General features: G+C 41.9%; 1 protein-coding gene across 2 annotated transcripts in view; it reads left to right on the top strand.

The window, feature by feature from the left end:
- The window catches only part of LOC102190263 (microtubule-associated serine/threonine-protein kinase 4), a 229,174-nt gene continuing 217,555 nt past the window's right edge, over positions 1,688-13,306 (top strand). The window contains exons 1-2 of one of the 2 annotated variants that reach the window (XM_018065527.1): positions 1,688-1,889; positions 5,836-5,916. In XM_018065527.1, coding sequence (XP_017921016.1) covers positions 1,843-1,889; positions 5,836-5,916 — 128 coding nt within the window. In that variant the 5' untranslated portion in view covers positions 1,688-1,842. The remainder of the gene's footprint in view (positions 1,890-5,835; positions 5,917-13,306) is intronic. The other variant, XM_018065523.1, reaches the window with a different exon arrangement.

The raw sequence follows: 13,306 nt of genomic DNA, 5'->3' as shown, positions 1-13,306 counted from the left end.
TATTTTACATTGCAAAAAAGTATCCTGGGGGTAGAATGGGGAGCAAAGTTGACCCTTCCTCTTTCGTATTCCATTGTATTTTCATTATTTCTTGTTGCTTTATGCTTTTATGCTACTTATGGTTATTAGCTTACATTTTTAGGTGCCTCCTTGCAGTACTAACCAGTGAGTATTCTCCGTGTGGATATGTTGCCTGTAACAGGGTAGAGGATTGGTGAGTTCTGTGAGCTCACAAAGGAGGAGAAGTAATATTAACAAACGCCCAGAGCAAGCAGGTTAGGACGTAAAGGTTCAGGGGAGATCATGTAGACGTCCTCTAGTCCACGTGCACCTTCAGTCAGTCAGTCGCTCAGTCGCTCAGGCGTGTCCGACTCTTTGTGACCCCATGAGTCGCAGCACGCCAGGCCTCCCTGTCCATCACCAACTCCTGGAGCTAGGCTTGTAAACAGATGATCCTCTGGATGGTGCATAGCCGAGAGTAACGTAAAAGTGCGGGGAAAAAGAGGTGGAAGCAGCCCGGAGCCTGAGTGCAGGCTTGGCAAAGTGAGAAGCAGGCTGGATTTCAGCCTTGACTTCCCTTCCTGTGCAGCACCCTTGCGCAGGGCGCAACCTGAACAGCTACACGGGACATCCCTATTCTGAAGGCCCCTGGGACAGGAATAAACACACCCTAATCTAATCCCGGTTCTACCCCCAACTGTGAGCCCTCAGCTTCCTCATCTGTTAAAAGATGGAGTTTGACTTCATGGCCTTTAAAATGTAACCACTTGGACACAGTTGCTGTGGTGAAACAGCCATGACTTGCTAAAGTAAAATCCTGATTTGTCCTAGTATTTCTTCTCAACAAACCAATGGTTGCCAATTTGTAAATCATTTTAAAATTTGCATTAGAGGAAGTGAGTGAGATACGTTCTTCATGCACAGCAATGGAGGTACACTTGGTCCCAAGTTATGAATACTGTGAAAAACTGTGCTCCTTAAATAAATACAGGATGAAACTTTCAGGCTTCCAGAATATATGTTCTCTGTTTCCTTCCTTATTCGTATTTGATTGCTCTTGTTAACGTACTTACCGCTGCGCTGTTGTTAAAAATCAGTTCTCCAAAATGAAAATACAGGCTCCAATCTCTTGTCTCCAGTTGGTATTTTCCCAGTTGTAGGGTTTTGCCTATTCACAAAAGTCTCTGCCTCACAGCAGAGTTCAACTTCCCCCAAATTAAGGCAGTTAGTTTATTCCTCTTTCTGATGATTGCCATATATAGAAAAAAATCTAATTATTTTCATTGGGCAACCGTTCCCCGTGTCTTTCTTGTGGAACATGACTGATTTTGTTAACTCCACCAGGGAAAGAATAAGCAGAACTTCCTGCGGGTGGCCAAATTCTATTCAGGAGCATCCCCAGGAGGCAGGGAATAGTTGAGGTTTGCTGAAATAAACTCTTTTATAAGTATGATGCTGTTGCTTTGTTATTATTTTTTCCAGTCTGCATGGTGAAGAGGACTTTTCATTTCACTGAGGTGAAAACTGGGTCTGTGAAAGGAGCGACTTTCTTTGAAAAAAAAAAAAAAATCAGAAACCAATTACTTGATATGCAGAGCCAAAAGCCTCATTCCCTTAACAAAATCAGTGCGCTGTGCACTGTCGTTAACCTGAGGAAAGCCGCTGACATCTCTTGATTACCGCTGGAGGTGGAAGGACGGAAACTTGCAGGATCCCCCTCCCCCTCGAGAGAAGGTTAGTCCAGCCCTTCCTAGAGGTTCATTTCGGCTCTCTGTCATCGCCGGGACGCTGGCAGGGAATGTGTGTCATGCTTACCATAGAGTGTGGTAACATATAACAACCATGAAAGCCCAGCGGGAAAGGCTACAGATTCCGGGGCTGACCTTGGAGTAAGTATTGTCTCTCTTTAATATTTTAATGCTTTCTGCATGGCACTCGCTTTCCTGCGACCAATAGCTCTTTAGCATTTGTTTGTACTGACAGCCTCAGAGCACTGCAGTGTGAGCTGGAAGGAACCTGTCTTAAATGTATGGCATTTGATTTCAGCCTATGTGGAAGCCCCGACCTAGCATTTTGCATTGCAGTCAAAGGAAAAGCGCTGCTGCATATTTAAAGTTACTAAACCTCAGTGCTGGAAACATCTTAACAGCTCATTGTGAAAGAATGTATCAGCAGGCCGTGGTGTGTCTTTTTTTTTTTTTTTTTCCTTCTCTCTTACTGTTTGTTTATCCCCATACTGCCTTGTTCTAAAGAAGGGCCTCTGTCTGGCTTGGATAACAGAAGACATTACAATGGATAAGAGTGCAAGAGAAGGGTTATTTGTCACACTCATTAGATATGATCCATGCTTTATCTGTGCAGCAGAATATTAATGAACTGTAGTACATTTTGCATCCTTCTGCAGAGTCTCCAGCCACCTCATGCGGTGTGTTTACCTAGTTGAGCTCTGTGTTTGCTTACCTTTTTTTAAAAAACCCATTAACACATCTGACTTGCCTTCTGATTTGATGCAGCCACGTAAAATGCCCATATCTAATTTGTGGCGCAGAAGTTAAACATCTGTGATGCAGGAAGTGTCAGCAAATTTTTATTTTAAATCTGTTTGTCAAAGATGCAGAAGCTGTGAGTTAGTCTGTGCTGGCACACTTAAAATAATAAACAGCACAATAGATTTCTGTTAGAAAAATATAAATATGTTGTCTCACTTGCCATACAGTTATAAAATTGCATTTTCATTGAAATCTGCACAACCCTGATCATCTCATTCATGCTGGACTCCTTCCAGGAGGAGGCTGCAGGGGAGACCTGTGCCTAGTTCTGAGGAGTCACTCTTCCCCTTAAACCCTGTAGGTGCGTCACGCAAGGGGAACTGTTTCCACAGTTGATAAATGAATGAAAACATGACATTTCTCAAGCGATTTGAGTACTTTCTCCATCAGTTCTTGCTCTAAAATCACACACTGATTTTTTAACTAGCAAGTGCTCACTTAGAAAACTTAGAGGGCTCCTACAACCTTCTTGCTAGATACGGCTTTTTATTACAACAGAGATACAAACAGTATTTGCCCAATGCTACTGATTTGTCCCCATCTCCACACTGGCATTCAGCCCCTCTCATCTGTGTGGAATATTTTAGTGGCATCTGCACGTTTTTCTACTTAATCCTCCTCTCTCCAGCATTCTGGAACTGCACAGCTCAGATGCCTGTGGCTCTGTGTTCCAGGCCCAGAAAGTTAGTTTTAACCCCCAGCTTCACTGTCGCCTTTCCTTCTGGTTGCGCTGCTCCCTTGCTATCTCTTTTGGCTTTGGTATGTATTGTTTCACATTACAGTTTTTCTTTCTTTCATTTTTGATAACTCATCCACATTAACAGGAGATACTTCAAAGTTACTTTCTAAAGTACAAACTCAGTTGTATCTACTGTTCCATCTATAATTTGAAAGGCTGAGCTGTGCCACCAATTTTAGGACATTGCCAGTGATGATGATGACATACAGGTCAGCTCAGCACAGGGGGTTCCCTGCATTTTGTTTTGGTCCCTGGGCCATAACCCCTCAGTCTAGCCTCTACCCTGGTATATGACACTGTGGATCTGAAATAGCTTATTTTGTACCTGAGGAGCTTGAGGCAGTAGAATAAAGGATCACTCTTCAATGTCATTGACAATGATAACAGAAATTCACTTTGAACACTTTGTTTACCTTGGAATGTAAAACTACTCTTAGGTAGACATAGCTGATTTCATATTCATTCATGGAGAAAGCTAGTTCTGCAGTCTTTGAGTAAATTCAGTTTCTTACCACTGCAGAGAATGGTTATAGTGAAAAGTCTTATCATTGACTTTATTAAGGGCACATTTAATGTCTATAATTTTACTTATTTGGGGACCTTAACAGACAAACTATGCAGAACAGCTTTTGAATGTTCTCTCATGAGACATTTCTGGTTTTCTTCAGGAAAGTTTATTCCATAGATCCTGTAGCGTGGACTCTTACGCTGGCACATTTTACACACTGTAGAGGCAATTCAAAATTTTCCCATCTGATTTATCAACAACATGAAGCATTTCTGATTCCTGTTTCAGAAATCGAAATCCTGGATGTGAGACAGCAAATATATTAATATTTCAGAAATTAATGGTTATTAATTTATTCAGAAATTTCTCATATGTAGAGAGCCTATGCATGGCTTTCTGATTTCTGAGAAATTGAGTGTTTTTTTTTATTCCTTTTTTTCCCCAATTTTAGTGTAGAATTAGGTTCATAGACACTTCATAGCACTTATGATAACGTGTCTCTGCATGGAGGCAGAGTGGCTCCATTGTGTTTTCATGCCTATTTTAGGACCAGAGGAAAAAGATAAGGCTGTGCTTAGACTAGATGACGGCTCTATCAGTGGGCACTCAGGAGGGCTTTCCAGTGAGCTGCTAAGTTAGAGTACAGTGTGTTGAAGGGCGGCAGACTCTGAATGTGCTCTGAATGTATAAGGAAATCAGTGCCTTAGTCTACTGAGTACTGGCACCAAGCCCAAGCGTGGTTTTAGAAGCTATAAAATGTTCCTCCTTTAAAAACATTTTGTTAAACAACTTGGAGCATTGTGAGCAAGGACTCACAGTTTGGTTTGAATCAAATACAGCCAAGTCTCAATTATCCACATAATGGGAAGCTAGGACGGTGTTAAGAATTTGGTAAGCCTGAATCTGATGTTAGCCACGGCTGCCACATCTCTGTTCACTGAAAAGCACAGCCGGCTTGAATTACCCAGTGTGCAGCTCAGGTCCAAGAACTCTTTGCCTAAGGTAAGAACATGTACAGTGTAGAGTCGTGGACCAAAGGACAGGCAGAAGAGTGTTCTTGAAGAAACTCATTGTAATGGTGCAGGAGTTTTCAGGGCTCACTTCAGCTTAAGAGTTGGTACTAGAATACTCAGCTAATTCTTCTTTTGGTTTTGCCATGTGAAAGTAATTGGAAATCGACTAGTATTTACTTCATATCTTGATAGATCTCTTGGCAGAATTGCTGCAAGTAAACAAGCTGACTAATTTGTTCCCTTTCCTCTTTAAAAGAGAAGAGCCATGAGGCTAAAAGGAAAAAAGGAAAAGGGACTCTAAGCTTGGGCCCCTTGCTGAATATTTGAGAATTGGCTGCCGAGTGTGCTTGGGGACTTGGATGGGTTGATGGGAGTAGGAGTTACAATGGTCCATTGAGAGATGGATTTGAAGGAAAAAAAGAAAACCTCTTGGAGAATAAAATATAACCATATATGAGAAATTTTGAAGTTCCTTATTATGGACATAAGCATAAGAACACTTTTTACCATGAGACTTAGACAACATATTGCTGAGTATTTTTCACTAAAACGTGCTTAAAACATATAACTTCCTATATGGAAATATTTGTTACTTTGTTTTTTTAAAAAGGACAATATTTAACCTGAATTTTCATTTCTATTCTGGTGACTACTTCTCGATGGTTTCGGTACAGATTTACCATTAATTCTTACTTGGAAATAGAATACATGCAATATAAAAAAAGTCACCGACTTTTCTTGGCAAAAAATCACATGTCGAACATATCTGACAAGTTGCTCTGTAAAAATAGGCATAAATAAAAATGGCAGTAGTAGTTTTGAGAATGTAAATTTCAGCAGGGAGCATTGTGCTTGTTCTCTGTTTTAGAGCTGAGGAGGGGCGCGTGATTAGATGGTTACCTAGCGGTACTGATAGGCATGCCGTGATGATTCTGGCCTAAAGGGAGCAAAAGTCCCTTCACTGAGCTATGCTGTTTTTACTGCCATCATTTCTCCCACTTGGAATGACATTATTTTAACTTTCAGTCTCACTCCAAGGAGCCTGAGTCCAACCCCATCCAGCCCAGGCAGTCCCTGTAGTCCTCTCTTCGCATTTCACTTCTGGAGGTAAGCGCGCTCCAGTGCCCGCCTGGGGCTGCTTTGTCTTGCCTTCCCATCCCCCATATCCCACCATGAGTATCTGAACACTGTGGACCACAATATGCAATAAAGTTTTTTTTTTCCCCTTAACTGTTGTCTTCATGTTAACATATGAAATGAGGAAACTGGTTGAGTTGTTTGCCTGATGACTTTACAGGAGCATTGAGAAAATGTACCTTGCTTATTCCACTGAGCGTCTCTTACTCATGTTTCACTTAGTGTCCAGTGATTAGTAGTTTGTTTGACTCCTGTGTGTATGTTACATGCGGCTTTCCTTAGGAAATGGTCTGCACTGAAAGTCATGAATTTTGATTCATCTTTTATAATACTATTTATTACAGTTTCTGGGAAACATTTTCTAATTCACATTAGAAATTATTTTATGTATGCTATAAATTATTTTATGTCATGTTATTTCCAGGACAAAGTACTTGACTTGTCTAAAACCATTAGTATTTTCTGAATTTTTAGAATCCTCACGTATATACCCCCACCCTCTCACTCATAAGCTGATATAAATTCATTCTTCTCTTCTCTGGAGAGAAACATCTTCAAGGAACTCTGCTTGCATTTTAACCCAGCTTATCACAAGAGTACATAATAGAAAATGTTGTTAGCATTGTATGTATAGTACATACAATCTATTAGGATTTCCGTGAATTCAGTGTCTGTGAATAGAATTCGTCTCGCTGGATCTAATCACAACTGAACTTCCCCTTACCCATATTTTTAAAATATATATATATAATTTTCTTTCCATGCCGCATGTGGGATCTTAGTTCCCTGACCAGGTATTGAACCTGTGCCTGCTGTATTGGGATCATGAAGTCTTAACCACTGAATCACCAGAGAAGCGCCCCCGCCATTTTTTTAATCCTAAAGTAGAAGGTACAAGCACACTCTCAGTTGATGCAAAGAGTGACTCAAATTATTTTCTATTAATGAATACTTTTTATTTCTTATATGCAAATGGATGAAAAATTTGCCATGTGTGGCCAGTTCCTTAAAAATACTACTCTTTGTGACCCCATGGACTGTAGCATGCCAGGCTTCTCCATGGGATTCTGCAGGCAAGAATACTGGAGGGGGTAGCCATTCCATTCTCCAGGGGATCTTCCTGACCCAGGAATCAGACCCGGGTCTCCTGCATTGCGTGCAGATTCTTTACGTTCTGAGCCACTGGGGAAGACCCGTCAGTGGAACAATTTGTGTTTCTCTCATTTTTCTACAATAAGACTGAACCAAAATTTGAAGAATTGACTGCAGAAATGAGTGAAAGACTTTGAACTTTGGTTCTACTCTTCTGCTGATGGGATTATATTTATTATTGTCAAAGTGACTTTCAATATGAAAGTTTCATGTAATACCTTTTATAAAGTATCCCCTGAATATAATAGGTCCTAAAATATAGGAATGATTTTCTCACAATCCAAAGAATTCCATTGCTCTTGTAATTTGTCTATTTTGATGATCCAACCACAAGCAACAGGACTGTCTTCTGAACTTTTTTTCCCGCAATGTAACATGCTTTTATTAAATACCCACGTGTCCTTTTCCTTCCTAAAAACAATAGGCTACTTGAAATAAAGTTGTTACCAATAGTGGAAGAGAGAAATTTTGAATAAAACACTATGGTAGTACAGACGAGGATGAGGTTCTGAAAACTGATTTTGGAGAGAGATGTAGAAATGTCTTTGGAACTGGTGATATTTGAGTTGGACCATGAAAAACTGGAGGGTTTAATGAGAGTTAGCAGTGAAGGTCAAAACTAAACAAAGGATAAAACAGCAAGGAGGTAAGAGAGTGTGGCACATTGAAGAAATGGGTTTATGGCTAGAAGATAGGGTGGATGAAGTAGAAAAAAAGCACGGACTTGTACAGAGATTGATATGAATTTAAACATTCATTTGGGACTATGCTATGTAAGGTCTTAAATACTCAGCTGAAACATTTGGCTTTCATTTTGCAAGCATTTCAGGGTATTAGAAGATTTTTTCTGAATAAAAAAATGACTGAGAAAATTTACCGTTACCAATCTCCCAATCTGTTTACCAATCTATTCTTTAAGAATAGATAGGACTTTAGTTAGAAGCTCCAGTGAAGGTGCTGGTATGATAACAGGTCCTGAATAAGGAAAATTGCACTCAATTAAATTAAAATTTGCAGAGTACCTGATAGTTGACAGAATGCTTTCTATCTCTTTCAATTTAATCCACCTGACACTAGGCAGGAAGGAATATTGCTTCTGTTTACAGATGAAGATGCTAACACATTTAGGTATTTAAGTGGCTTAACTAGCCTTGGATTCAAAATGAAGTCTCAAATCTTTCCACTGTGACTAACTTAAGACATACACATTGCCATGGGCTCACTTATATGGGGTTTTAATCATCCAATTTATGTGGACTTTGTGACCTCCTTTAGTGATTTTTATTTCCCCAGTGCCTTTCGCAATTCATGGAATGTAGTAAGCATTTGCAAAATGTTTATTAAAGAATGAATGAGTGAACTGAAAATAGAAGGTGTATTGGTTACGGTACTGCTCACAAATCAACCACCAGGCAATTGGTTTAGATAAAATGGAACTGTATTTTTCACTCACAGACCAAGAGTGTGGAGAGGATGCACTCTACATAGTCATTTAGTAATCCAGAGGGTTCTTCACCACGTGGGCTTTAGAGTTGCCCTGGGTATCATTCCAGGTGGTGGAAAACGAAAAGATCATAGGAGATGGTGCAATGCTGGACCTGAGAGAGGCAGGCATTGCTTTCACTCCCACTCCATGCTTAGAATTTGGAGTTCTCCTATGCCTAATGACAAGGATGACTGGAAAATGCAGCTTCCTTGCATCCAGGAAACAGAGGAAATGAGTTTGGGAAATAGCAGTCTTTGCCACAGAAGGTGATGAAAGAAAGGTGCCCACAGTAGCTGTTCAATAAATAGTTTTGAATGAATTTACACAGAGATTTTTAGCATTAATTGAGCAGACACCAAGAGAGCAGAGTTGGAGAGGGAGGAAAATTAGTCATGATTGAGTTGGTCCTGAACACACTGAGTCATCTCTAAGTAGAGATTTCTGGTTGATTGCTTGGAGTTGGCTGTCTCTAATAAAGTGCCCCCAGATTATGGTCTAATGTAAATCAGAGTCTGTCTAGTCAAAGCTGTGATCTTTCCAGTAGTCATGTATGGATGTGAGAGTTAGACCATAAAGAAAGCCTAGTGCTGAAGAATTGAACTGTGGTGTTGGAGAATACTCTTGAGAGTCCCTTGGACTGCAAGGAGATCCAACCAGTCCATCCTAAAGGAAATCAGTCCTGAATATTCATTGGAGGGACTGATGCTAAAGCTGAAGCTCCAATACTTTGGCCACCTGATGTGAAGAACTGACTCATTGGAAAAGACCCTGATGCTGGGAAAGACTGAAGGCAGGAGGAGAAGGGGAAGACAGAGGATGAGTCGTTTGGATGGCATCACCAACTCAATGGACATGAGTTTGAGCAAGCTCCGGGAGTTGGCCTGTCGTGCTGCAGTCCACAGGGTCACAAAGAATTGGACATGACAGAGTGACTGAACTGAATTGAGATTTTGGAATCCCTGAGATTCCAAATAGATTCATGCTGTTACCACAGAAAAGCATTTATTGTATCTGTGCATAGAATTGTTCTTTACTTCCATTGATTGTGATGGATCAGATTTCTTCTTTGTTCCTTTTCAATGAGTGGGCGGCAACGTTCCAGGGAGAGCGGTGGTGGTGCGCATTGTCTGTTTCTGTGCCCTTTGGAGGTGCTGACACACACAGTTTCTAAGTGCTGTGGCGGAAGATGCTGTTCCTTTCATGGTGAAGCCCCGGGGGCAGGCTATGTTGGGACGGGAGTTAGCGTTAGTTTCCACGGGCTGCCTGAAAGTTGCCTGGAAATGAGAGAAGCACAGCTTCTGGGGCAGCTGAGCTACTAAGCAAAATGTAAGTTTAGCTGAGTATGTCTTGGGAATGTAACCTTGCACTGCTGCAGGAGGCTATAGCATGGCACACTTTGGCTCCCTATGAGGGGAAGAATTTTCCAAGAAAGCTTCACGGTGTAGAATGGATCCTCTCATCAGACCATCAGTTTCATGCTGCTGGAAATCTTCCAGAAGGCCAAGTTCCCACTTAATTGAAAAGATGTAGAACAGAGAATTCAAGCATGTTATTCCCAAAGGCCCTTTCATCTTGAAATTCTGATGCTCTTGTCTTACAACAGGGCTGGAGAGAGACGGGCAAATGACACAATTTGTCCACAAGCTTTAAAAAAAAATGGCCCAAATATCTGTTTATCTATACCAATGTGATAGAAAACATTTAAAAAATCTTAAGTGGAAGTTATACATACCTTCACTTTCCCTCTTCTGGGACAACTATAGCTGCTCAGAATTTCTGCAATCCCCAAGACTTAGCACACTTACCTTAATTTAGTAGCAGTTGATATAATGAGGACGCCAGTGCCTCATGAGTAATATGAATGTGACCTAGGCCAGCTCATAATCTGGACCATGATTATTAGATAGCAAGAGTCCAGGATTTCCTCATTTTATATTTTCAGGATCTTCCATGGTACCTGGTAGGCCTCACTCTCAATAGTGACTAGTAAATAGCTGAAGGCTGGCTACCATAACTCAGGGACCACATTGCTGTCAATAGGAAAATGTTGTTTTGCATTTTAATTGCATGGTCCAACTTCTGAGTGGATGGCAGCCCTTAGGGCATCTGTTGCACTTCCTACATCCCTCCTATTTTACTTCTTCCATCCTTCTGTTCACCTCCCCATTTGGTTCCTGGAGTCTCAAGGTGATGGCGGACACACAGCTAAGCTGGAGATGGCAGTGGAGTGGCTGTCCCAGTTCTTCTCATCTCTCCCAAATCTCACCCCCTGTTTCAACTGGGACTGAAGCCACACATGCCCCATGGCTGGTAGGATTCAGTGCTAGTTTCAGAGAAAACTATTGCCAGTGTGCCATCAGATGTATCCACGGACCCTAAAATAGCGCCTGACATATATAGTAGAGGCTCCACAAATATGTATGGATGGAATGAATGTTACTCCCGGGGAATTCAGCCTGTTCTGATGTTTTTACCTGTGCTTACAACAGGGCACACTCTTACTCTTACGTGTGCTTTGTAATTGGTGCTGACACTTTGAGAGGTAGGGCGTGCATTTTGATGATTCCATAAATATTAAATTATAACCTTCAAAATTTAAAAACTGACCAGGTATTAATGATAAATAAAGTAAGGTTCAAGGAGGGAGTAGAAAGAGCTTATTACAGAAAAGTTAACGTCAGAGTATATTAGTGACTGTGCCTGGCTATGGTGAGGGGCAGAGAAAATGGTCTAGGAGGTCACAAAAGATGGCATACTGAAGAGGCTAAGTCACTTTGATGAAAGGGAGTTAAATGCAAGCTCCACGGAATGGAGGCCTGTCTGATTGCTCCTGCCATCTCCCTGGCACCTGTGAGAGCAATTGTTATGGGGCAGATACTTCATAAAATCAATTTGTGTGAGTGCTAGTGTGAAAGTATTAGTCGCTCAGTCGTGTCTGACTCTTTGCAACCCCATGGACTGTAGCCACCCAGGCTCCTCTGATGGGATTCTTCAGGCAAGAGTACTAGAGTGGGTTGCCATGCCCTTCTCTGGGGTATCTTCCTGACCCAGGGATCAAACCTGATTCTCCTGTGTTGCAGGCAGATTCTTTATCATCTGAGCCACCAGGGAAGCCCTAAAATCAATTTGCTTTTGTCATTGAAGGTACTTTGAAGCAGCAAAAAAGTTCTAACTGGGGACTTTGGGGGCAGTGAGTTAGTAATCGCTCATGGTATGAGTCTGGTCTAGCCTAGAGCTGGGCCCCTGCTGCCCGCTTCCTATGGGGCTCCTGTTCCCCAGTGTACAGCAGACCCCACCTGGTGGGCTCCCTTCATTCCCATCACCTGACCAGCCCTGGAGGAGTCGGATTTGGGACCCAATAGACAAGCAGCGTGGTGCCTGGTCTTGGTCACTGCACTCACCGTGCACAAGCTTTGAGACTTCGGGCAAGTCATGAATCATGAACTTCATGGACCGTCATTGTTTTCACCTAACTCACCCAAGAATAAGAATAATAGCTTATAGGTGTTTAGGGGGATGTATTTCTATTAGCAAGAACAGGACCTGTGATGGTCCTAAAGGCCATGGGAAGGCCAAGTAGACAGCACTTTAGCAGAAAAGGGCATCAGGGACAATGGTCACCTAATGCAGTTTTGCCAAGAGCTTGTCCATTTGTCCTGCTGCTGCCAGAAAGGTGTCTAGGTGTCCACAGGTCCCTGAATCCCCCATCGTTCCACTTGTTGCCATGGCGAGGGGCAGGCGTAATAGTTCAGTTCAGTTCAGTTCAGTTCAGCCGCTCAGTCGTGTCTGACTCTTTGCGACCCCATGAATCACAGCACGCCAGGCCTCCCTGTCCATCACCAACTCCCGGAGTTCACTCAGACTCAAGTCCATCGAGTCAGTGATGCCATCCAGCCATCTCATCCTCGGTCGTCCCCTTCTCCTCCTGCCCCCAATCCCTCCCAGCATCAGAGTCTTTTCCAATGAGTCAACTCTTCGCATGAGGTGGCCAAAGTACTGGAGTTTCAGCCTCAGCATCAGTCCTTCCAATGAACACCCAGGACCGGTCTCCTTTAGAATGGACTGGCTGGATCTTCTTGCAGTCCAAGGGACTCTCAAGAGTCTTCTCCAACACCACAGTTCAAAAGCATCAATTCTTCGGCACTCAGCCTTCTTCACATAATAAGCATTTACTAAATACATGGCAGTATGCTGTGAATATGTCTCCTTTTAAAATTTTTATTGAAATATAATTGATTTACAATGTGTTAGTTTCAGATAGATAGTAAAATGCTTCAGATATATATATTCTTTTTTTTTACATTCTCTACAACTATAGGTTATTACAAGATACTGAGTATAGTGCTATACTTAATATCCTGTGGTATACTGTAGGTCTTCGTTGATTATCTATTTTATATATAGTAGTCTGTATATTTTAATCCCAAACTTCTAATTCATCCCCCTCCTCGGCCTCCCTGTGTTTGTTTTCTATGTCTGTGAAGAAAAGGGAGCCTGCCTACACTTGGTGGGAATATGAATTAGCGTAGCTGCCATAGAGAGCAGTATGTGTGTGCGTGTGTAAACGCAGTCGCTCAGTTGTGTCCAGCTCTTTGCAGCCCCATGGACTGTAGCCTACCAGGCTTTTCTAAGTGTGGGATTTTCCTCACAAGAATACTGGAGGGGGGTACCATTTCCTCTCCAGAGGATCTCCCCCACCCAGCGATCTAACCCTTGTCTCTT

Source organism: Capra hircus, chromosome 20 (assembly GCF_001704415.2).
Source record: "Capra hircus breed San Clemente chromosome 20, ASM170441v1, whole genome shotgun sequence".
NCBI lineage: Eukaryota > Metazoa > Chordata > Mammalia > Artiodactyla > Bovidae > Capra > Capra hircus.
The sequence above is the reverse complement of the archived record's forward strand: the minus strand, read 5'-3'. Positions and strand labels throughout refer to the sequence as shown.